The sequence below is a fragment of the Coregonus clupeaformis genome, chromosome 18 (genome assembly GCF_020615455.1).
Source record: "Coregonus clupeaformis isolate EN_2021a chromosome 18, ASM2061545v1, whole genome shotgun sequence".
Taxonomy (NCBI): domain Eukaryota; kingdom Metazoa; phylum Chordata; class Actinopteri; order Salmoniformes; family Salmonidae; genus Coregonus; species Coregonus clupeaformis.
The window spans coordinates 5,760,848-5,783,946 of record NC_059209.1 but is presented as its reverse complement, the minus strand read 5'-3'; the positions used below and the strand labels follow the sequence as shown (position 1 = coordinate 5,783,946).

Genomic DNA, 23,099 nt, shown 5'->3' with positions numbered 1-23,099 from the left:
CTTGACACATTGGAAGGCATTAACAAAAAAACAGAGAAGGGGCCCTAAACAGAATGCTAGAATGCTATTTGGCCCTAAACTTTAAAATGTGGGACAAACATCCAATTGAAGCCCTACATGCAGAATTCCGTCGGAAAATAAATACTAAATTCAAGTCCAAATTCAAGTCTCCAATTTAAAGCACTTCAAACCCAAGAGCTGATCCCAGAAATGAGCCCTCTCAGTCAGCTGGTGTTGGACCCAACCAACCAAGCTGTCACCAGCACTGCTTCAAAAGAAAGAATTCAAAAAAAAAAAATCATGAACCAATCAAAGGACTCTTACTTACAACATTGGAAAAACGAAACAAAATCCCAAAGCAGACTAAATTGCTATCGGGCTCTGAACAGAGAATATGAATTGGCTGATTATATCTACTCTGTCAGAGATACGAAGCAGAGACAGATTCTTACCAAGTACAGGCTGAGTGACCACCAATTGGCAGTAGAAACCGGCAGACATAAAAAGACATGGCTACCCAAAGAGGAGCGTGTATGTGGTCACTGCACAACAGGGGAGGTAGAAACAGAGATGCACTTTCTCCTTTAATGTGATAAATATTCCTCACCAAGAGATTCATTATTCACAGAAATTACTACATTTATTCCAAATTTTAACATATTAAACCCAGAGGAAAAACAAAAAATAGTCATGGGCGAAGGAGCCTGAGGGACACTGAATAATAACATCTGCATAGTAAGCAGTAACTTACTTATTATTATTATTGTTATTATTATTATTATTATTATTATTATTATTATTATTGTTATTGTTGTGATTATTATTCTAAATTGTAGTGGTACGGGTAGTAGGGGTGATGGTAATGATAGTAGTTTAATGATGGTGGTGGTAGTGTGGTCCTCTGTAGCTCAGCTGGTAGAGCACGGCGCTTGTAACGCCAAGGTAGTGGGTTCGATCCCCGGGACCACCCATACACAAAAATGTATGCACGCATGACTGTAAGTCGCTTTGGATAAAAGTGTCTGCTAAATGGCATATTATTTATTTATTTATTATTTAGTAGTAGTAGTAATGATGACGGTAGTTGTAGTACTGATGTAATGTGAGGATGACAGTTAGTTAGTTATAGTTTCATTTTCCATGTTTAGCCTTTTCTATTTATTATATTTCTACTATTTACTGTTACCATTTTATTGTTGTTATTTTTTTACATTATTATTATTATTTACTTCCATTTTATATTATTATTTATTATTCTTTATTATTTTATTACAATGTATATTGTATACATTGTTGCTTTGGCAATATTGACGCAATGTTTTTAATGCCAATAAAGCAGCTTGAATTTGAGAGAGGGAGAGAGAGAGAGAGCGAGAGAGAGATAATGCCTAGTTAGGAGTTAAAGTGACAGTGGGTGGTGATATACTGTCTCATTGTACCTTAGATTATTGTCTCTCAGCCCACTGGTATTTTTAAACTGGAGGAGGAGGAAAAAGAAGGGAGAGAATCTCTCCATTTTCCTGGATCTCTGTCCAATATCTCTCTATTTCTCAGTACCTTTCCCTGTAGCTCTCTTTCCTATCTCTCTCTGAGATATCGCTCTCTCTCTGTACCCCTCTTGCTTTCTCTCTCTCTCTCTCTCTCTCTCTCTCTCTCTCTCTCTCTCTCTCTCGCGCTTTCTCTCTCTCTCTCTCCCTCTGTCTCTGTCTCTCGCTCTCTCTCTCTGTGTGTGTGTTTGAGTAAGAGAAGACTTCCCAGGCCCCAGAGTACATTTTATTGTTTGAAGCAGCAGTTTGAGACAGTTGGACTATTGAGCCAACCAATAGGGGGTCACAGTGGGGTGTGATTGGCTATGGTGCAGTGGTGGATGGGAGGCCAGCTGGGAGGGCAGCCAATCAAATGAGGTCAGCGCCAACACTTACCCACCCAGGACCTCCGAGCTAGCCAATCGTTGAGCCCCTGCTGAGTTGCATGCCCGCCTGTAACCTTTATGTGTGTATCGGTCTGTGTGTGTGTGTGTGTGTGTGTGTGTGTGTCTGTCTGTCTGTCTGTCTGTGTGTGTGCACGCTCTCCCTCCCATCTCTCTGAGGGTAGAGAGTGTGAGGTGAGGTGAGGAGGGCAGACTGCCAGTCAGTAGTTGGACCTTGGCAGTGCCCACACACAGAGAAAGATAGCAGACACATACACACAAACACCAGCTCTTCAATATCTAATTGAAACTCCAACCTATACTTGAAAGACTTGCTATTTTAATTAGAAAGATAATCCCTCGATGCAGCACAGTGATCCTGTAGAATATCCATTCACTGGAATATCTTGTTGAATGGATGTTCTCGATGCTCAATAGTTCTTAAAACACAAAAACATAATTTTATTAGGAACATGTGATTAATGTTAAATAAGGTAGCATTTGTCTTGGATCTCCCCTGCCTTGTGTCATGGAGTCTATATGGGGAAGGGTGTGTGTGTGTGTGTGCGTGCGTGCGTGTGCGTGGCTCTACCTATGAGAGTTAGAAATAACAGGACGTGTACCAGATAATGTTTAATTAAACAATGGAACAGAATAAATCATCTTCAATATGGGTTATGAAAAGAAGGAAGCATAAAGAAAGATGTGGGGAGAGAGGGAGATACATTTTACACAAGTAAGACGGCTTGGGAGAGAGTGTGAAAGAGAGAGAAGGGAGGAGGAGAGAGAGAAAGCGAGTAAGTCTTGTAATACCATAGAAACGGTCAGCCCTAGAATGAGCATCTCTGTAGGAGGGCTGACTACAGGAAGTGGAGTGCCAAGATGTTGAGTTTGATCCAGACAGACAGGAAATCAAACACACTGACAGGGACAGGCCCCGGGGTTAGACGTCTCTCACACAAACACACACACACAAACACACACACACACACACACACACACACACACACATACACACACGGAGATCAACAAGGTGTGTTCACACAGTGTGTGTTCTTACAGAGTGCTGGACGGTGTCTGGAGTGATGATCTTCTGTCGTCAGGCTTGATGATGTGAATCACCATCACACTGAGAACCTAAAACACACTGCAGGAATGATTATCGCAGGCTGCTCCTGTCAAACCACCAAACCATTCTTTATCAAGGGCAGAGTTTGGTCTGGTAAACCTAGCCAAAATGTTAATGTATTCTTATTTGCTTCAGATGTAAGAATGCTAGTTTGGATCTTCATATTTCTTACTGGCATTCACAAAAGTCCCAAGCCATCAGAAGTAAACTGTAATAGGTATATTGAGTAAAGTATGTAGCCTTGGCGTGTGTGAGGAACGGCCCATAGCAACAGGAGCCTATCTCCTGTTTGATGTACAAGTACACCCCCTGGATAGGACGCTAGTCTATGTATCTCAGGGCCTTACCCCCAATCTATTTCCTTAATGCTGAGTGCCAAGCAGTATGCCTCAGCCGGGGATCAAACTTCCAACCTTCTAATCTCAGGGTGCACGCTTTAACCACAAGGCCACTGTATTGTAGGTAAATGTATGAGTTGTTCTGTAATGTGTTTAATGTATATATAATCTGAGTGTCTCCAGGAGAGTCAGTGGACAGTGTTTAATGTATATACCATCTGTGTGTCTCCAGGAGAGTCAGTGGACAGTGTTTAATGTATATATAATATGAGTGTCTCCAGGAGAGTCAGTGGACAGTGTTTAATGTATATATCCTCTGTGTGTCTCCAGGTAAGTCAGTGGACAGTGTTTCATGTATATACCATCTGTGTGTCTCCAGGAGAGTCAGTGGCTGGACAGTGTGTCTCTGCTGATAAAGGACTCATTTGAAGGAGAGATGCTGATGATTGACAACCTCTCTGGATCTGTCTTTCATCACTACTCCTCTACCTCTCCTCCTGTCTGGAAGGACTACAAGGGAAACCTGCAAGAGGTACACATGCACACACATACACACAAAAATATGACTGCACGAACACACACAGATGTACACAAACATGCACGCACGCATACAAACACACACGCATACACACACACATACACACACACACACACATACACATATCACACACACACACGTCTTCCTATACATCGATATGGGAATCCCTCTATGCTAGTTATGTGGTAAACGAGCCTTCTCTGGGTCCCAGTGAGCGGGATTAACATCACATGTCAGTCATCCTGCTGTATAACTCAAAGGCAGCTATAGTAGTAGCTGTCAATCAAACAGACTGAGAAAAGCAGCTATAGTAGCAGCTGTCAATCAAACAGACTGAGAAAAGTGGTTACCCTCCATGCCTTACATTACTGTTCTTCTGAATGATGATATTCACACACTTAAATACAAACGTTTAGTGTGTGTGTGTTTGTGTGTGTGTGATACACTTTGTGTGTGTACATGTGTGTGTGTTGGAATTCATCTCTTTATGTTAATATAATCTGCATGGTTGCTAATGACAAGGCTTTACAAATCCCTCGAGAATCCACTTATGTTGGTTCAGTATGAGAACATCTCATCTACATATCTGTTGTTGGCCAATCACAGTCAACCTCCCTCTAACCTTGTTGCTATTTTCTCAACAAAATAATTAAATTCAGGACTATGTTGAGTTGGCTTTCAAATACGGATAACACGCATGGACGCGCACGCACACACACACACACACACACACACACACACACACACACACACACACACACACACACACACACACCCCTCTCTCTCTCTCTCTTCTCTCTCTCTCTCTCTCTCTCTCTCTCTCTCTCTCTCTCTCTCTCTCTCTCTCTCTCTCTCTCTCTCTCTCTCTCTCTCTCTCTCACACACACACAGACACACACACACACACACTCTCACACACACAGACACAGACACAGACACAGACACACACACAGAGTCCCACACCTCATGTAGCCTAGCCCATGGGCCTATATGTTCTGACAAGGTTTGTATCACAACTAAAGTGGCCAAATAACTTCTTAAAATGGAGCACATTAATCTGCTTTACAACAGGTGTAGAGTCTAACTGGCATACAGCACGTGATTTTAACGTTTGGGGAAGATCATGTTCACCATAAAAATGCAACATTATAATAAAAGCATTAAATGCATAATCGCAACACATGCATAATTGCATTTGCGGTCACTTTTGATAATGGTTTTTTCCCACTAATTGATTGCATTTTGGAACATTCACACTTATAGCCTACTGCCATGTGCGCATTGCTGCGCTTATAATGTGAATAAATACCCTAATAGTTTATCAACATTTTAAACTAAATGCTCTGATCTGTTGCGTCAGGCTCATTGCTTGAAAAAGTTATTTTGATGCTAGTGGTTGTATTAATTTGGGATCAATCGCATCCCACAACTGTCCATGACTATGTTTGGAATATACAGTCAGGTCCATAAATATTTGGACATTGACCAATGTTATTATTATTTTAGCTGTCTACCACAGCATATTGGAGTTTACATTAAATAACGAATATGAGCTGAAAGTGCAGACTTTCAGCTTCAATTTGAGGATGTTACATTCCAAATCGGTGTGTAGGAATTACAGCACTTTTTAAGGGACCAAAAGTAATTGGGCAATTGTCTGCTCAGCTGTTCCATGGCCAGGTGTGTGTTATTCCCTCATTAGTTTATTTACAAGTAAGCAGATAAAAGGTCTAGAGTTGATTTCAAGTGTGGTGTTTGCATTTGGAATCTGTTGCTGTTAACCCTCAATATGGAGTCCAAAGAGCTGTCACTGCCAGTGAAGCAAGCCATCATTAGGCTGAAAAATCTAAACAAACTAATCAGAGAGATAGCAAAAACATTACGTGTGGCCAAATCAACTATTTGGTACATTCTTAAAAAGAAAGAACGCACTGGTGAGCTCAGGAACACCAAAAGGCCTCGAAGAACACGAAAAACAACTGTGATGGATGACAGAATAATTATTTCCCTGGTGAAGAAAAACCCCTTCACAACAATTGGCCAGATCAAGAACACCCTCCAGGAGGTAGCCGTATCTGTGTCAAAGTCAACAATCAAGAGAAGACTTCACCAGAGTAAATACAGAGGGTTTACCACAAGATGTAAACCATTGGTAAGCCTCAAAAACAGGAAGACCAGATTAGAGTTAGCCAAAAAACATCTAAAAAAGCCTGTACAGTTCTAGAACAACATCCTATGGACAGATGAGACAAAGATCAACTTGTACAAGAATGATGGGAAGAGAAGAGTATGGAGAAGGGTAGGAACTGCTCATGATCCGAAGCATACCACCTCATCTCTGAAGCATGGTGGAGGTAGTGTTATGGCGTGGGCATGTTTGGCTGCCAATGGAACTGGTTCCCTTGTATTTATTGATGATGTGTTCGCTGACAAAAGCAGCAGGATGAATTCTGAAGTGTTTAGGGCTATATTATCTGCTCAGATTCAGCCAAATGCTTCAAAACTCATTGGACGACGCTTCACGGTGCAGATGGACAATGACCCGAAGCATACTGCGAAAGCAACCCAATACTTTTTTAAGGCAAAGAAGTGGAATGTTCTGTAATGGCCAAGTCAGTCACCTGACCTGAATCCAATTGAGCATGCATTTCACTTGCTGAAGGCAAAACTGAAGGCAAAATGCCCCAAGAACAAGCAGGAACTGAAGACAGCTGCAGTAAAGGCAGAGCAACACCAGGGAAGAAACCCAGCATCTGGCGATGTGTATGGGTTCCAGAGTTCAGGCAGTCATTGACTGCAAAGGATTTGCAACCAAGTATTAAAACTCACAATTAAATGTATGATTATGTTAGTTTGTCCAATTACTTTTGAGCCCGTACACGGTTCATACAATAATTGACAAAACCCTTAAATTAAAGATGAAAGTCTACACTTAAAGCACATCTTGATTGTTTCCTTTCAAAACCATTGTGGTGGCGTACAGAGCCAAAATGATGCAAATTGTGTCACTGTCCAAATACTTATGGACCTGACTGTATATTTCTCGCACAGAATAGAATAGGTCAATTTTTGTATTAGAGGGGATAGTAGATTGACATAGGCAGCCTATATCAATCTACTGTCCCCCATAGTGCAAAAGTTGATAGGCTAGTGCTTTTGCTGTTCATTAGGCCTAGTCATATGATGAAAAGTAAATGTGGACAGTTCTTCCAATATCTTCAATATGTGCCTTGAAATTGGATAAGGACGCGCGCAGTTACATCCCCAATGTGTCTGTCTTCACTTGTAGCCTGTGAGAAAGACCTGATCACGTGACGGGCATTGGCTAATAAGAATTGAGCTATCTGAGAGGTGCTTCGGAGCACGCAGCCGGGAGAAGGGAATTATAATCATTATATTCAGCCCAAGGGCACAGCGGCCACAAAAGGCATAGATTTCTTTGTTGTTGAGGGCATTACGGCCTTACAATGTATTAAAAATCGAAACAAATAGCCCAACGTTTGATCACAACTAAAGTTGCATAAATAACTCTAAATTAAGCATATACAGTGCCTTGCACAAATATTCATCCCCCTTGGTGTTTTTCCTATTTTGTTGCATTACAACCTGTAATTTAAATTTATTTTTATTTTTATTTCATGTAATGGACATACACAAAATAGTCCAAATTGGTGAAGTGAAATGAAAAAAAATAACTTGTTTAAAAAAATTATAATAAAGGAAAAGTGGTGCATGCATATGTATTCACCTCCTTTGCTATGAAGCCCCTAAATAAGATCTGGTGCAACCAATAACCTTCAGAAGTCACATAACTAGTTAAATAAAGTCCACCTGTGTGCAATCTAAGTGTCACATGATCTCTCACATGATCTCAGTATATATATACACCTGTTCTGAAAGGCCCCAGAGTCTGCAACACCACTAAGCAAGGGGTACCACCAAGCAAGCGGCACCATGAAGACCAAGGAGCTCTCCAAACAGGTCAGGGACAAAGTTGTGGAGAAGTACAGATCAGGTTTGGGTTATTTAAAAAAATCAGAAACTTTGAACATCCCACGGGGCACCATTAAATCCATTATTAAAATATGGAAAGAATATGGCACCACAACAAACCTGCCAAGAGAGGGCCGCCCACCAAAACTCACGGACCAGGCAAGGAGGGCATTAATCAGAGAGGCAACAAAGAGACCAAAGATAACCCTGAAGGAGCTGCAAAGCTCCACAGCGGAGATTGGAGTATCTGTCCATAAGACCACTTTAAGCCGTACACTCCACAGAGCTGGGCTTTACGGAAGAGTGGGCAGAAAAAAAGCCATTGCTTAAAGAAAAAAATAAGCAAACACGTTTGGTGTTCGCCAAAAGCCATGTGGGAGACTCCCCAAACATATGGAAGAAGATACTCTGGTCAGATGAGACTAAAATTGAGCGTTATGGCCATCAAGGAAAACGCTATGTCTGGCGCAAACCCAACACCTCTCATCACCCCAAGAACACCATCCCCACAGTGAAGCATGGTGGTGGCAGCATCATGCTTTGGGGATGTTTTTCATCGGCAGGGACTGGAAAACTGGTCAGAATTGAAGGAATGATGGATGTCGCTAAATACAGGGAAATTCTTGAGGGAAACCTGTTTCAGTCTTCCAGAGATTTGAGACTGGGACGGAGGTTCACCTTCCAGCAGAACAATGACCCTAAGCATACTGCTAAAGCAACACTCAAGTGGTTTAAGGGGCAACATTTAAATGTCTTGTAATGGCCTAGTCAAAGCCCAGACCTCAATCCAATTGAGAATCTGTGGTATGACTTAAAGATTGCTGTACACCAGCGGAACCCATCCAACTTGAAGGAGCTGGAGCAGTTTTGTCTTGAAGAATGGGCAAAAATCCCAGTGGCTAGATGTGCCAAGCTTATAGAGACATACCCCAAGAGACTTGCAGCTGTAATTGCTGCAAAAAGTGGCTCTACAAAGTATTGACTTTGGGAGGGTGAAAAGTTATGCACGCTCAAGTTTCCTGGAATTTTTTGTCTTATTTCTTGATTGTTTCACAATAAAAAATATTTTGCATCTTCAAAGTGGTAGGCATGGTGTGTAAATCAAGTGATACAAACCCCCCCCCAATTTTTTTTTAATTCCAGGTTGTAAGGCAACAAAAAAATGCCAAGGGGGTGAATACTTTCGCAAGCCACTGTAGGATGACCTGTTTCTTTGTTAACCGCTCAACACAGAATAGCCGCATATGCGCACTCCCTCAAATCATTTGCCGAAAATATATTTTCTATTTTATTCAGCTATGTTCAATTGTATTATTCATACTATAAAATACAATGAAAAAATGCCACGCAATTCTAAGCAAATCTTTTCTGCTAAATGAACTAGTGTAGCCTACAGCCATACGGCATATCCAGATCAGGGCCTAACATAAGGACAACTCAGAGTATGCTATTCTGTTCTTCATATTACGTTTGTTTAGTCCTGTCAAAAATAAATAATGGATTTATTGTGATGGCATAGGCTATATTACATGGATTTATTAGACTTTTTAAATGTAGATGTTTCTAAGGTCTGCATCAGTGGCTTGTAGGCTATGCGTGGAAGCCAGGAGATGCTAAACGTGTTTATGTTACTTAACGGTCAATTACCGTGAGACCGGCAGTTATTAGCTTGACAATCACCAGCTGACAAAATGTCATGACCGCCACAGCGCTAAGGAGGGATGACTGGGATGTCAATGGTTGTTGGTTTATCAGTGTGGTGTGTGTGTGTGCATGTGTGTGTGTGAGAAGGGGGCATACTTTACATACTATGCTACGTGTAGTGCAGTACACACAGAGAACAGTAGTGAGAGCTCAAGCCTTAACCCGTCATCCATCTGTCGTCTGTCCATCTCTCGCTCTAGTGGTTAGTGTTTGGCCAATAACTGAAAGGTTGCTGGTTCGAATACCCGAGCAGACAAAGTGAAAAAACCTGTCGATGTGCCCTTGAGCAAGGCACTTATCCCTAATTTGCTCCAGGGGAAACGTACTACTATGGCATATATATATATACATATATTACTGACCCTGTAAAACAACACATTTCACTGCACCTATCTGGTGTATGTGACAATAAAACATTTATATCTTCTCTCTCTCCATCTTTCTTTCTTTCTTTCTTTCTTTCTTTCTTTCTTTCTTTCTTTCTTTCTTTCTTTCTTTCTTTCTTTCTTTCTTTCTTTCTTTCTTTCTTTCTTTCTTTCTTTCTTTCTTTCTCTCTCTCTCTCTCTCTCTCTCTCTCTCTCTCTCTCTCTCTCTCTCTCTCTCTCTCTCTCTCTCTCTCTCTCTCTCTCTCTCTCTCTCTCTCTCTCTCTCTCTCTCTTTGATTCGATTCGATTCAATAGACTTTATTGACATGGAAAGTTAAATTACTTACATTGTCAAAGTATACATATAACAAAAATGGTGTCTCACTCCCATCCCTCCCTCCCTTCCATTATATTGATGGGCTCAGTTCAACTGACAGGGACATTCCTCAGTCGGTCTAATGGTCCAGATATAACCCACACTGTCATATTACCATACCAACCTGTCGCTACCACCTCCTTTTCCTCCTTCATTACCTTCAACTTCCTGACTGTCAGCCAATCAGACGCACACCTTTTTGACACAGTCCACCTAGAGAGCAGGCTGTCCACTTCCTTACAGCACTGTGGGAGTTAGAACTTCAGTCAGTTAGAACTTTACTATTGCAGTAGTAGTAGATTTACCATGTGGTTTAATGAGGACTGAATAAAGGGCAACACATTTTAACCTTATGAGTTGTTATGACAGCTTATAGTAAGTGTTATTGTGAACTGTATGTGTATTATTTGGCATTTTTAAATGCGCTTATAATGCATCATGTGAGTTTACCGCAAAGAAAGTGTTACTCACACGTTTCACATAAGAAATCAGGTGTAGTGAATGACATAATGTGCTCTATGTTGGAATTCTGTGTGTCTGTATCGCAGATCCGATTGGCTGAGGTGGAGCAGGCGTCTCTGATGTCAGAGCAGCTGTCTGATAAGTCGTCATCTCTGGCCCTTCCTGATGATCTTAGTCTGGACGACCACAGTGACTACCAGCTACTGGTCAAGGACGGCAAGGTGGGACGCACACACACACACACACACACACACACACACACACACACACACACACACACACAAACACACACACACATACTTGCTCTCATTGACACAAAACACACGCACACACTGAGAAACTATTAAAAAAAAATGTTTTTGCATAATTCAACTGCTTACACACATTAACACATTATATCACACACTGCAATCCACTGCATCTCTAGCTGGACCCAGGGGACAAACAGCTTCTCTCATTATCTCGGCATATCACTTATCCTTAATGTTTTAATTAATTACTATTTACATGCTTAACTGCTTGATTAGCGAATCAATGTTCCTGTGTGTGTTTCACCATGTGCCGTGGGCAGGCTAGGGCGACAGGTCTGTGTGTGTGTGCATGTGTGATTGCGTATGATGCATGTCTGTGTGTGTGTGTGCGTGTGTGTGTGTGTGTGTGTGTGAGCATGATTGTGATGTGTATGTGTGTGTGTGTGCGCATGCGTGCGCGTGTGTGTGTGAGCATGATCGTGATGTCTGTGTGTCTATGGATCTCAACCCGTCTCCTCTAACTCGTTTCACCTGGTTTACCTTATTGCTTTTCTCTATTGAAACTAATTAGATATCCAATCTAGCACAAGGCCCTGTGGAGCTTGTAATTACTTTAGTTTGGAAAAAATATATTATTAATCAACAGACGTATTGACTGAAGAGAGATGTAGTATCAAATAGTAGGAAATATAAAAATTATTACAATTCTCTAAATAGGAAAAATACCCCATGGTGGTTTTCTTTACAATTATATATTGACAACAAGAGCAAGCGTTCAAGTTCAACCACTCTTGGCTCTAAATTATGCCTATTTCAATGCTAATATGATAGTGTGGTAGTTTAACTATTTTAACATGCTACACCTGTGGTAGCCTAACTTGGTTAATACACTTAAAATGCTAATACATGTTACCTGCCCGAAGATAGAATGTTAATTTCTAATTCACGCTAGATAGGGCTAGCCCGTATAGCCATAGCAACAGATGCTTATTGATTTATAATAATGCTAGCAGTAGTACCTGGAACTTTACAGATTATATGTGAGTGTTAATTGAAGTCATCCTGAATGCTTATGTGTGACCGACCGCCTTGATTCGTTCTTATGTAGCAACATTTGAAATTGTGTTTTTTACATTGGATAAAAGAGACACAGAGCTACAAAATGGTATATCATACACTGCATTTGAGAAACAATGGGGAAATAATTATGCTTTGAAAGTTGATAAACTTGTAACCTCACTTTTGAGAAAATGGCCTTTGAATGTTTTGTTACCTACTGGAGAGCTCTTCTTTGTCTACACTCATTCAGCATCGTTCACACCCTCTTAAGCTTTAGCCCCACCCATCTCTTTAAGGGTTGATCGGAGTGTTATGTCCTAACAACAGCAATCAAGCACCCAAGCTAACTGGCTAACTTGCTAGCTACTTCCAGACACAAATGAGAGAACAGTTCACTGACCATTACTCGCCCTTGCAGAGCTGGTTAGGCTGTTTTTATGTGACTGTAACTGTGCTGCTGGCAACAATTTACGCATATTCAACGGGTGTTGAGCGTTCGTAAATCCGTCAGTTATTCTGTGCTCTGGCACACTCAGACGACAGTGCTCTGAAATCGGCGTAGATAGCCAGAGCGAATTTACCAGCTACGTCTATCAACAGTTGTCGAAGTGACATTCTATTGAAGGGTGTGTTCGTAAATTCAATCTGGAGTGCCAGAGTGCGCTCTGGACGTTAGTAAATTCAAAGCGTTGTCAGATTGTCCGTTCGTAAATTCAGAGCGTTTTGCTCTCGGAGCGTTCAGAGCGCACACTGGATGCTCTGGCCGATGAGTAGAGTTGATCCGAGCATTCTGACCTCACAATAGCAGTCAAGCACCCAAGCTAACTGGCTAACATTGGCTAGCTTGCTAGCTACTTCCAGACACAAAAGAGAGAACACCCCACTCTGACCATTTTACTCACCCTAGCAGAGCTGGTTAGGCTGTTTTCATGTTATCCAGAGCGTTTTACCCGTATACATCATGGATGGACGCATCTCCCTGTCACGGATGCCATGGTTGCCCTTAGTTTGAAGATGTATAATCCGGAGACAGGTGTTTTCTCCATCTCCTTAGCTATCATACTCTATCATACACTGATTTCAAAACTCGGTCCTCCAGAAAGTGGAGAGCAACACTTACGCAGTTTTACTACACGATACATTTTTAAAAAAGCCGCGTTAGACAGGATTACGTACACATACAGTGAGGGAAATAAGTATTTGATCCCCTGCTGGTTTTGTATGTTTGCCCACTGACAAAGAAATGATCAGTCTATAATTTTAATGGTAGGCTTATTTGAACAGTGAGAGACAGAATAACAGCAAATAAATCCAGAAAAACGCATGTCAAAAATGTTATAAATTGATTTGCATTTTAATGAGGGAAATAAGTATTTGACCCCCTCTAAATCAGAAAGTTTTCTGGCTCCCAGGTGTCTTTTATACAGGTAACGAGCTCCTAATCTCAGTTTGTTACCTGTATAAAAGACACCTGTCCACAGAAGCAATCAATTAATCAGATTCCAAACTCTCCACCATGGCCAAGACCAAAGAGCTCTCCAAGGATGTCAGGGACAAGATTGTAGACCTACACAAGGCTGGAATGGGCTACAAGACCATCGCCAAGCAGCTTGGTGAGAAGGTGACAACAGTTGGTGCGATTATTCGCAAATGGAAGAAAAACAAAATAACTGTCAATCTCCCTCAGCCTGGGGCTCCATGCAAGATCTCACCTCGTGGAGTTGCAATGATCATGAAAACGGTGAGGAATCAGCCCAGAACTACACGGGAGGATCTTGTAAATGATCTCAAGGCAGCTGGGGCCATAGTCACCAAGAAAACAATTGGTAACACACTACGCCGTGAAGGACTGAAATCCTGCAGCGCCCGCAAGGTCCCCCTGCTCAAGAAAGCACATATACAGTGGGGAAAAAAAGTATTTAGTCAGCCACCAATTGTGCAAGTTCTCCCACTTAAAAAGATGAGAGAGGCCTGTAATTTTCATCATAGGTACACGTCAACTATGACAGACAAAATGAGGGGAAAAAATCCAGAAAATCACATTGTAGGATTTTTAATGAATTTATTTGCAAATTATGGTGGAAAATAAGTATTTGGTCAATAACAAAAGTTTCTCAATACTTTGTTATATACCCTTTGTTGGCAATGACACAGGTCAAACGTTTTCGGTAAGTCTTCACAAGGTTTTCACACACTGTTGCTGGTATTTTGGCCCATTCCTCCATGCAGATCTCCTCTAGAGCAGTGATGTTTTGGGGCTGTCGCTGGGCAACACAGACTTTCAACTCCCCTCCAAAGATTTTCTATGGGGTTGAGATCTGGAGACTGGCTAGGCCACTCCAGGATGCTTCTTACGAAGCCACTCCTTTCATTGCCCGGGCGGTGTGTTTGGGATCATTGTCATGCTGAAAGACCCAGCCACGTTTCATCTTCAATGCCCTTGCTGATGGAAGGAGGTTTTCACTCAAAATCTCACGATACATGGCCCCATTCATTCTTTCCTTTACACGGATCAGTCGTCCTGGTCCCTTTGCAGAAAAACAGCCCCAAAGCATGATGTTTCCACCCCCATGCTTCACAGTAGGTATGGTGTTCTTTGGATGCAACTCAGCATTCTTTGTCCTCCAAACACGACGAGTTGAGTTTTTACCAAAAAGTTCTATTTTGGTTTCATCTGACCATATGACATTCTCCCAATCCTCTTCTGGATCATCCAAATGCACTCTAGCAAACTTCAGACGGGCCTGGACATGTACTGGCTTAAGCAGGGGGACACGTCTGGCACTGCAGGATTTGAGTCCCTGGCGGCGTAGTGTGTTACTGATGGTAGGCTTTGTTACTTTGGTCCCAGCTCTCTGCAGGTCATTCACTAGGTCCGCCCGTGTGGTTCTGGGATTTTTGCTCACCGTTCGTGTGATCATTTTGACCCCACGGGGTGAGATCTTGCGTGGAGCCCCAGCTCGAGGGAGATTATTAGTGGTCTTGTATGTCTTCCATTTCCTAATAATTGCTCCCACAGTTGATTTCTTCAAACCAAGCTGCTTACCTATTGCAGATTCAGTCTTCCCAGCCTGGTGCAGGTCTACAATTGTGTTTCTGGTGTCCTTTGACAGCTCTTTGGTATTGGCCATAGTGGAGTTTGGAGTGTGACTGTTTGAGGTTGTGAACAGGTGTCTTCTATACTGATAACAAGTTCAAACAGGTGCCATTAATACAGGTAACGAGTGGAGGACAGAGGAGCCTCTTAAATAAGAAGTTACAGGTCTGTGAGAGCCAGAAATCTTGCTTGTTTGTAGGTGACCAAATACTTATTTTCCACCATAATTTGCAAATAAATTCATTAAAAATCCTACAATGTGATTTTCTGGATTTTTTTTTCTCAATTTGTCTGTCATAGTTGACGTGTACCTATGATGAAAATTACAGGCCTCTCTCATCTTTTTAAGTGGGAGAACTTGCACAATTGGCGGCTGACTAAATACTTTTTTTCCCCACTGTACATGCCCGTCTGAAGTTTGCCAATGAACATCTGAATGATTCAGAGGAGAACTGGGTGAAAGTGTTGTGGTCAGATGAGACCAAAATTGAGCTCTTTGGCATCAACTCAACTCGCCGTGTTTGGAGGAGGAGGAATGCTGCCCATGACCCCAAGAACACCATCCCCACCGTCAAACATGGAGGTGGAAACATTATGCTTTGGGAGTATTTTTCTGCTAAGGGGACAGGACAACTTCACCGCATCAAAGGGACGATGGACGGGGCCATGTACCGTCAAATCTTGGGTGAGAACCTCCTTCCCTCAGCCAGGGGATGGTTATTCCAGCATGACAATGACCCAGAACACACGGCCAAGGCAACAAAGGACTGGCTGAAGAAGAAGCACATTAAGGTCCTGGAGTGGCCTAGCCAGTCTCCAGACCTTAATCCCATAGAAAATCTGTGGAGGGAGCCAAAGGTTCGAGTTGCCAAACGTCAGCCTCAAAACCTTAATGACTTGGAGAAGATCTGCAAAGAGGAGTGGGACAAAATCCCTCCTGAGATGTGTGCAAACCTGGTGGCCAACTACAAGAAACGTCTGACCTCTGTGATTGCCAACAAGGGTTTTGCCACCAAGTACTAAGTAATGTTTTGCAGAGGGGTCAAATACATATTTCCCTCATTAAAAATGCAAATCAATTTATAACATTTTTGACATGCGTTTCTCTGGATTTTTGTTGTTGTTATTCTGTCTCTCACTGTTCAAATAAACCTACCATTAAAATTATAGACTGATCATTTCTTTGTCAGTGGGCAAACATACAAAATCAGCAGGGGATCAAATACTTTTTTCCCTCACTGTACTGACCAGCTCAAATAGATAGAAGCATGCTATATGGCAGACCAATCCGAACTCATCTCTCGGCATGTCCAGCCCACTCATTATCTCAGCCAATCATGGCTAGCGGGAAGGTTGCTGTCTTTTTCTGTGGCTAAACCAACTAGGCTAATAATTTAACAATTGTATTCGTATTTACAGATGGCATACACGTTTGTTATTAAGGCACATGAAAGTTCACATGTTCCAGAAGGCATTTCTGCCAAAAAACGCATTTTGATTTAAAAAAAAGTTTACGTTCAAATGGCTCCCCTATGAAGTAGTGACCCGCGACATACGCCTAGTTTCCTGAAACGAGTCACATATTTGTTATAGGATAACCCTGAGGTACTCGCTCTCTCTCTCTCCCCGTCTCTCTCTCTATAGGAGGAGAGAGGAAGCAGTGACTCCCACAGTTCTGAGGAATTGAGGGGGATCCAGGCTGGGTGTGGAGGGTATTGGGGGCACGGAGGTTCTCGACCCCACAGCAGAGGCCCTGAGGATGGGGTAGGATTCCTGCTAGAGGTGGGCGTCCACCCCCAGTTCCAGAGCCAGTCTCCCCAGTTCCTCCACAACAGAGGTAACGGCGGCTCCTTTTCCTTTATCTTCCCATCTCATTAGCACTTGTGAAATCTGATGGATATGTGTGCATACATTACCAGTTGACATTTCCATCCAGTGACCTTGGATTATGCTCTTGGTATTTAACTGACTGTGTTTAATGACGATCACATGACTTTGCAATGACATTGAAGTTATGATTTCAATCAGAAGGTTTTCCTTCAGGTCTCTCATGCTCAGATGTGTGAGAGTGAAAATTTTAGTTTTGCTCCATATTCACACAGTTGATTACACTGAGATCCCAATGTTAATTAACTAAAAGACAGAAGGGCTGGCGTCTGACATGCAGACAGCCTCATACACAAAACATTGATTAACGACACTCAATGACATTCCTATCCTTCATTCCACCATAACATTAGCATTATACGCTACAACAGATGCCTCTCAGTCAAATATCATACAGCTGGATGGATGACTGGATTAATTAATTAATTAATTGATAGATGGATAGATAGATAACTCATGTTTATTCTACACACTAAATGTATATCTTTCTATAGATAATGACTGTATGTCAACAGATGGTGATCACAGTGACCAGGTTGGCAGTGTCGGATGTAGAGGGTCCTCTTCCTCCTCTCCTCTCTTCCATCTCCCCGTGGAGTTATTCCACCCCGCCACAGCCACAGCGGTCCCCCCACCCAGCCCCAGGACGGGAGTAGACCCAGGGGGGAGAGAGACATCCAGGCTGCCCTCCTCAGCCTCCTGGGCCTCTCTGCGCTCCCCAGGGGCCAACAGCAGGGTCATAGCCTCCCCAGGGGCCAACAGCAGGGTCCTAGCCTCCCCAGGGGCCAACAGCAGGGTCCTAGCCTCCCCAGGGGCCAATAGCAGGGTCCTAGCCTCCCCAGGGGCCAACAGCAGGGTCCTAGCCTCCCCAGGGGCCAATAGCAGGGTCCTAGCCTCCCCAGGGGCCAACAGCAGGGTCCTAGCCTCCCCAGGGGCCAACAGCAGGGTCCAAGACTACCAGGTAAGAGACCATGGGGTCATATTGGTACAGGGAGTAGGTTACTGAATTCATGTAGTGAAATATACATTGAGTGTACAAAACATTAAGAACACCTTCCTAATATTGAGTTGCACCCCCAGTTGTGTCAAGTTGGCTGGATGTCCTTTGGACGGTGAACCATTCTCAATACACACAGGAAACTGTTGAGCGTGAAAAACCCTGCAGCGTTGCAGTTCTTGACACACTCAAACCGGTGCGCCTGGCACCTACTACCATACCCCGCTGACACTGAAAAAAAGGGACACCGTCTTCCAGCTGATGGTGAAACTCGAGTCGCACCGCATTATTTCTGCCTCATGCACAAATTCATGTTGTTACTCCTATGAACAGAGAAAGTGAAATATTCCTCGATATTAAAAAAGACCCAAGCCACTAATAATAACAACGCAAGGTAAGGGCTACACTCCACTAGAGTTAAGGTCCATGGGGATGCTTATTATAAGAGATTGCATTTACAGTATACTGTAGCTAACTCTTTTATATTCTAAGAGGGGGAAGTATACAGGTGATGCACAGCAGCCATTTTGTTCCAGAAAGCTCACTGTGGTTTAGACAGTTATTATCGAATAAAACAGAATAAATGGGCATATATGTAAGGGCTGAGTGCATCAAACTTCGATCATATATCTTCCTATTGAGACCTTTATATCTTCCTATTTAGACTTTAGAGTGCCTCATTTTCATTTAAATCGTCCTCTACGGTGGTAAGGGTGCACTTTCTGATTTTGGCACACAAAAACAAACGATCTTCTTCTTCTGCTTCAGAGGTAACCATGGCAACATAATGTAACTGACCTTTTCTGTACCTATTTGTTTTGTTTATGTCATTTACAGGATTGCTTTGTGAGATTCTGTTCCAATACATTTCTAAGGCACTACACTAATTAGCTAGGTCATCCCTTCTCTACTTGACTCTCTCTGTTTTTTGGGTTCTTGTGCTTTAATACGTCATCCTGCTCTTATTCACATGTTTTCTCTCTTTCTCTCTTACTGTCTATCTCTCTGTTTCTTTCTCTTCTCTCTCTCTCCTTACTACTCTCCTTTCCCCCTTTCTATCCCTCCACCCCGCCACCCCCTCTCTCCTTCCTCAGCACCCATCCCACAGTGACTCATCCTTGGCCACAGGCAGCTCCGAGGACAGCCTCCAGACCACCCTGGAGGAAGGTCTCAGCTTTAGCGTCTCCCCCCCTCGAGGAGACCTAGGACTCTCCCTGGCCCTGCCTCTCCTCTGCCCTCTCCCCCTCCCTCACCCCGACGAACCCCGACAAACCCCCAGATCGCTGGGTCACCCCTCACTGAGAGGCCGCAGTACCGCATTCAACCTCCAAGCCACTAGAGGGCACCAGAGGAGCCAGAGCAGCTGTGGCAGCAGCACCAGTCCCGGCTGCCCAAGGCAAGACTCTATAGACCCTTCGGATGATGATTGTGGGATAGGGACAGGAGGGGAAGGATCCAATCAGGCTTTTAACAGCGAACATTTATCGGAGACGCTTAGTAGTTTGTCTCTGACGTCACTGCTGTCGCCTAGCTCCCTGGCACCCCCGCTGGTGAAGAAGTGTAATAGCACTGGGAGTTTGTATCAGGCAAATCTTTCTGTCAGGAGTAAAGATGGACAACAGTACTATGAAATAGATGCTCATGGGTACCTCTCCAACCCTTGGACTGAGGAGAGGGGTGGACAGGAAGGGGAGACGGGGTTTGGAGTTAAAAGTACAAGTCTGATGATGGATGCCGGCTCGAGGAAAAACAGATGAAACTTGATCTATCGGTTGGAACTTTATATTTTGTTCAACTTTCAACCTCTTGGAAAGTAGAGGTGTTTGATTGATATCTGTTCAGTGAACTCATCTCCTCCCTCTGTCTTTCTCTCTTTTTTCATCAGTGAGGTGTCCATGTTCTCTTCTGAGGGATTGGTATCAATTTTGTGGAGGATTACAATGACTTCTGGGTAATTAAGGCATTATCTCATTTCCTGAGACGTGGATATTCTTTGAGAGCAATACAGCAATGGCAGGACCCTTGAAAGACATGCTAATGATGGCCTTGCATGGAGCATAGTCACCCTCATCCATACACCCAAAGAAAAGCAAGAAAAAGAACCAAAATGTGAATTTCGTGTGAACATTGTCGGAACACTGATGAAACTCCAAAGGAAAACGATTGGGTTCTCCTTGACTAACAGGGCTAGCTTAGCAGCTAATGCTAACGCTCCTGTGATTGATAACAGGGATAGCATAGCCTAGCTGCTAACTCTAGGCTAATGGTAGGCTAATGCGTTTGTCCTCTTGAAAAAAGACTATGCTTATTATTAAGATAAGCAGATTGTAGTAGGAGTCCTTTCGATGAGACTTTGTACAGATTCGTTTTTTATTTTATTCACATCTATAAGGTAGCATTGATTACCAACTTTTTCTTTTAGCTAAATAACGTTTGATAGGTGAAAGAAAATCAAGGTTGCATATTTGATGTTTTCTAATTATAAAACGTATTGCATCTGTATGAATGTAGATGTGTCCCTCTATGTGTGTTAGTGTGAGATATAAAGGGTAATCTAGAAATAGCAAAATGGCACCTTTTTAAATGGAAAAAAATAAATATGTAAAAGCTATAGTGAAGAGGCGTGGGGAATGAATGAGAACATATGCCGTACCATAGAGGAATAGGCCATGTTCTCATGAATCACCCATGAACCAAGGGCTTAAGAGAAGAAGATGCTCTCCTATTCCTACTGGATAGATACACCATATTCAATGACAGATCGAGATCGGAGGCCATCTTGGTTGGTGAAAACGAAGTCCCGGTCAGTTTCACAAAATGGAGTCCCTGTCTCTTGTCGCCCCTTGCTGACATTTGTGCAGCGTTGTGTATCGACATTTTGAAGGAAAATTGTATACCTCAGGTGGACCACAGAAAACACTGAAGTGGATCTATAAACACATGAAAGGTATTTTTTTCAACACTCACACTTTGATGTACACATAAATATACAAGCACATGCAGGCACGCACACACACACACACACACACACCACAACCACAAAGATGTCAAAGATGTCAGCTTAACTGCAGTATGTTTTGGTTTTCCTTAAAGACAGAAAAAGATCAGAGAGGAACAAATCTCTCACTCTATCTCTCTTTGTCCAACATTATCTTCCTTTCATTCTTTCTCTTTATCCGTTTGAATTAAAGGGGCACTCCACTATTTTCTAACCTCATATTCAATATCTCCATATAGACACTGGAATGTTGCAGGAAGGAAAGTAGGAATATCAAGTTAACAAGTAGCGAAGTATCACTTTAAAATACCCACCTTGGAAAAGCCAGTTTATAATACATATTATTTCCCCAGTATATGTGATATGCAATATGTGAAGCATACAGATATATGACACAGATATAGGTAGAAGATAGGCAAGAGGGTTCAAATATATCGCTATTAATAAAGGCATGTATTACAGTAAAATGTCAATAGGATCCATTGAGATTCAAAGGTCATTCAATTATGATGTGTGAGAATGTCTATGTATTCCAAGATGGTAGGATGAGGATGTCTTTTGTTCTTGCCTTTTCCCCGGGCCCCCAAATTGCATGTTGTTATTCTTTTGTGAAATGTCATTTTAGAGTCATAAAAGTGGATTAGCTTCTCAACCTCTGCTGATTCTTCAGACCTTTTCTTTAAGATGGTGACTTATCCTATTTATAGGACGTGTCATCATTCATTTGAACGTCATACCCTTTTCACCTTCTCATGTTAACCATTGAACCTTTTCTTGAGGCAACCAAAGTCTCATTCTCTCCCAAACAAATCTTTATTGATTACGTTACTGATTCGTCGTAGTAGCAGCTGTGTGGGAACACTAGCAATTGCTAGCTCAGTTTCAATGTATAATTCCTAGGGATGACTTAATGAAAGGTAAACTCTTCCAAAGGGGATGTTGTATGTTTTGTTTGTAAGGACGAAGTTAAGGTTTGTTAGTGCTGTCTACATATGTGTGTAATCTTGAGAGTAGATTTGTAAGGATAGAAAAACACAATTAGATAACAACACAAACCCAACCCATGTATTATACATATTCATCAGTGTCAATGTTGGACTCTACGTCTGGTGTTTCTCTCTCTCTCTAAAAATAATGGACTCCAACTATTCAAATAGCCTTCTTCATTTACCTTGGGCATTCCTCTTGATTGTTCTAGCTCAACAAACAGACAGGCCAAGTCAGAGAAATAAGCTAAATAAATTATAAAATCAAATAGAAACTTCAGTGTCTCTCAGGACCTGAAGTGTGTGTGTGGAATCAAGGGTAATCTCTTCGACAAATATTTGAAATGAGAAACCGTGGGTTTGGGCTTTAGATTTAATAACTTGGTCCACACAGATATAAATGTCATCGGTTACTTTAAAAAACAACAGATTTTTATTTGCTGGCTTTTTAAAGCCCTTATCATTCCATGATACTAACACCATGTTAAAATACAAACGCGACAAGACTACATATGTTCAAACATATTTTGTTCTCAGACATTTCAAAAGGTTTGAGACCAGAAGAGATGTTGTTTACTACAAAAGGCTGCTATTCAACCAACCGGCTGTTTAGTAAGCCTTTGATAAGGTATCTGAAATCAACACATCTCTTATCTCTTCACGTCAGAGTGGATCCTGTCTTGTCTCACAGAGATATATCATATGGCAGTTTATTTTAAATTTTATTTTCTCCCTCTGTTTTCTTTTATTTTCATCTTCTGCGGTCTTCAGAGCCGTATCTCACTGTTTAGTGTCTTAAATGATTAACAGTAGCATCAGTCTTCCTCACACAGCTTCTAAAACTAATGTGTGTTTGACATCTATAAGTATCAAAGAGAAGCTTATTAGTGTTAGCGGCAGGTGTGTGTTCCTGCTTGGATGAGTGGGTGTATTTGTGAACGCTCATCCCTCTGCTCTCAGATTTTTTTTAAACAGCTGTATGAAAGTCATTGATCCTAGTCACAATCTAT

The 23,099-nt window shown here is 42.1% G+C and overlaps 1 protein-coding gene across 1 annotated transcript in view; it reads left to right on the top strand.

Annotated features, from left to right (window-relative positions):
- LOC121553878 (voltage-dependent T-type calcium channel subunit alpha-1I-like) overlaps positions 1-22,846 on the top strand; it is a 174,478-nt gene extending 151,632 nt beyond the window's left edge. Inside the window, exons 37-41 of the mRNA XM_045227043.1 lie at positions 3,756-3,908; positions 10,901-11,035; positions 16,866-17,058; positions 17,624-18,069; positions 19,200-22,846. Of these exons, the coding sequence (XP_045082978.1) occupies positions 3,756-3,908; positions 10,901-11,035; positions 16,866-17,058; positions 17,624-18,069; positions 19,200-19,862 (1,590 nt within the window). The 3' untranslated portion in view covers positions 19,863-22,846. The remainder of the gene's footprint in view (positions 1-3,755; positions 3,909-10,900; positions 11,036-16,865; positions 17,059-17,623; positions 18,070-19,199) is intronic.
- Positions 22,847-23,099: the final 253 nt, after the last annotated feature.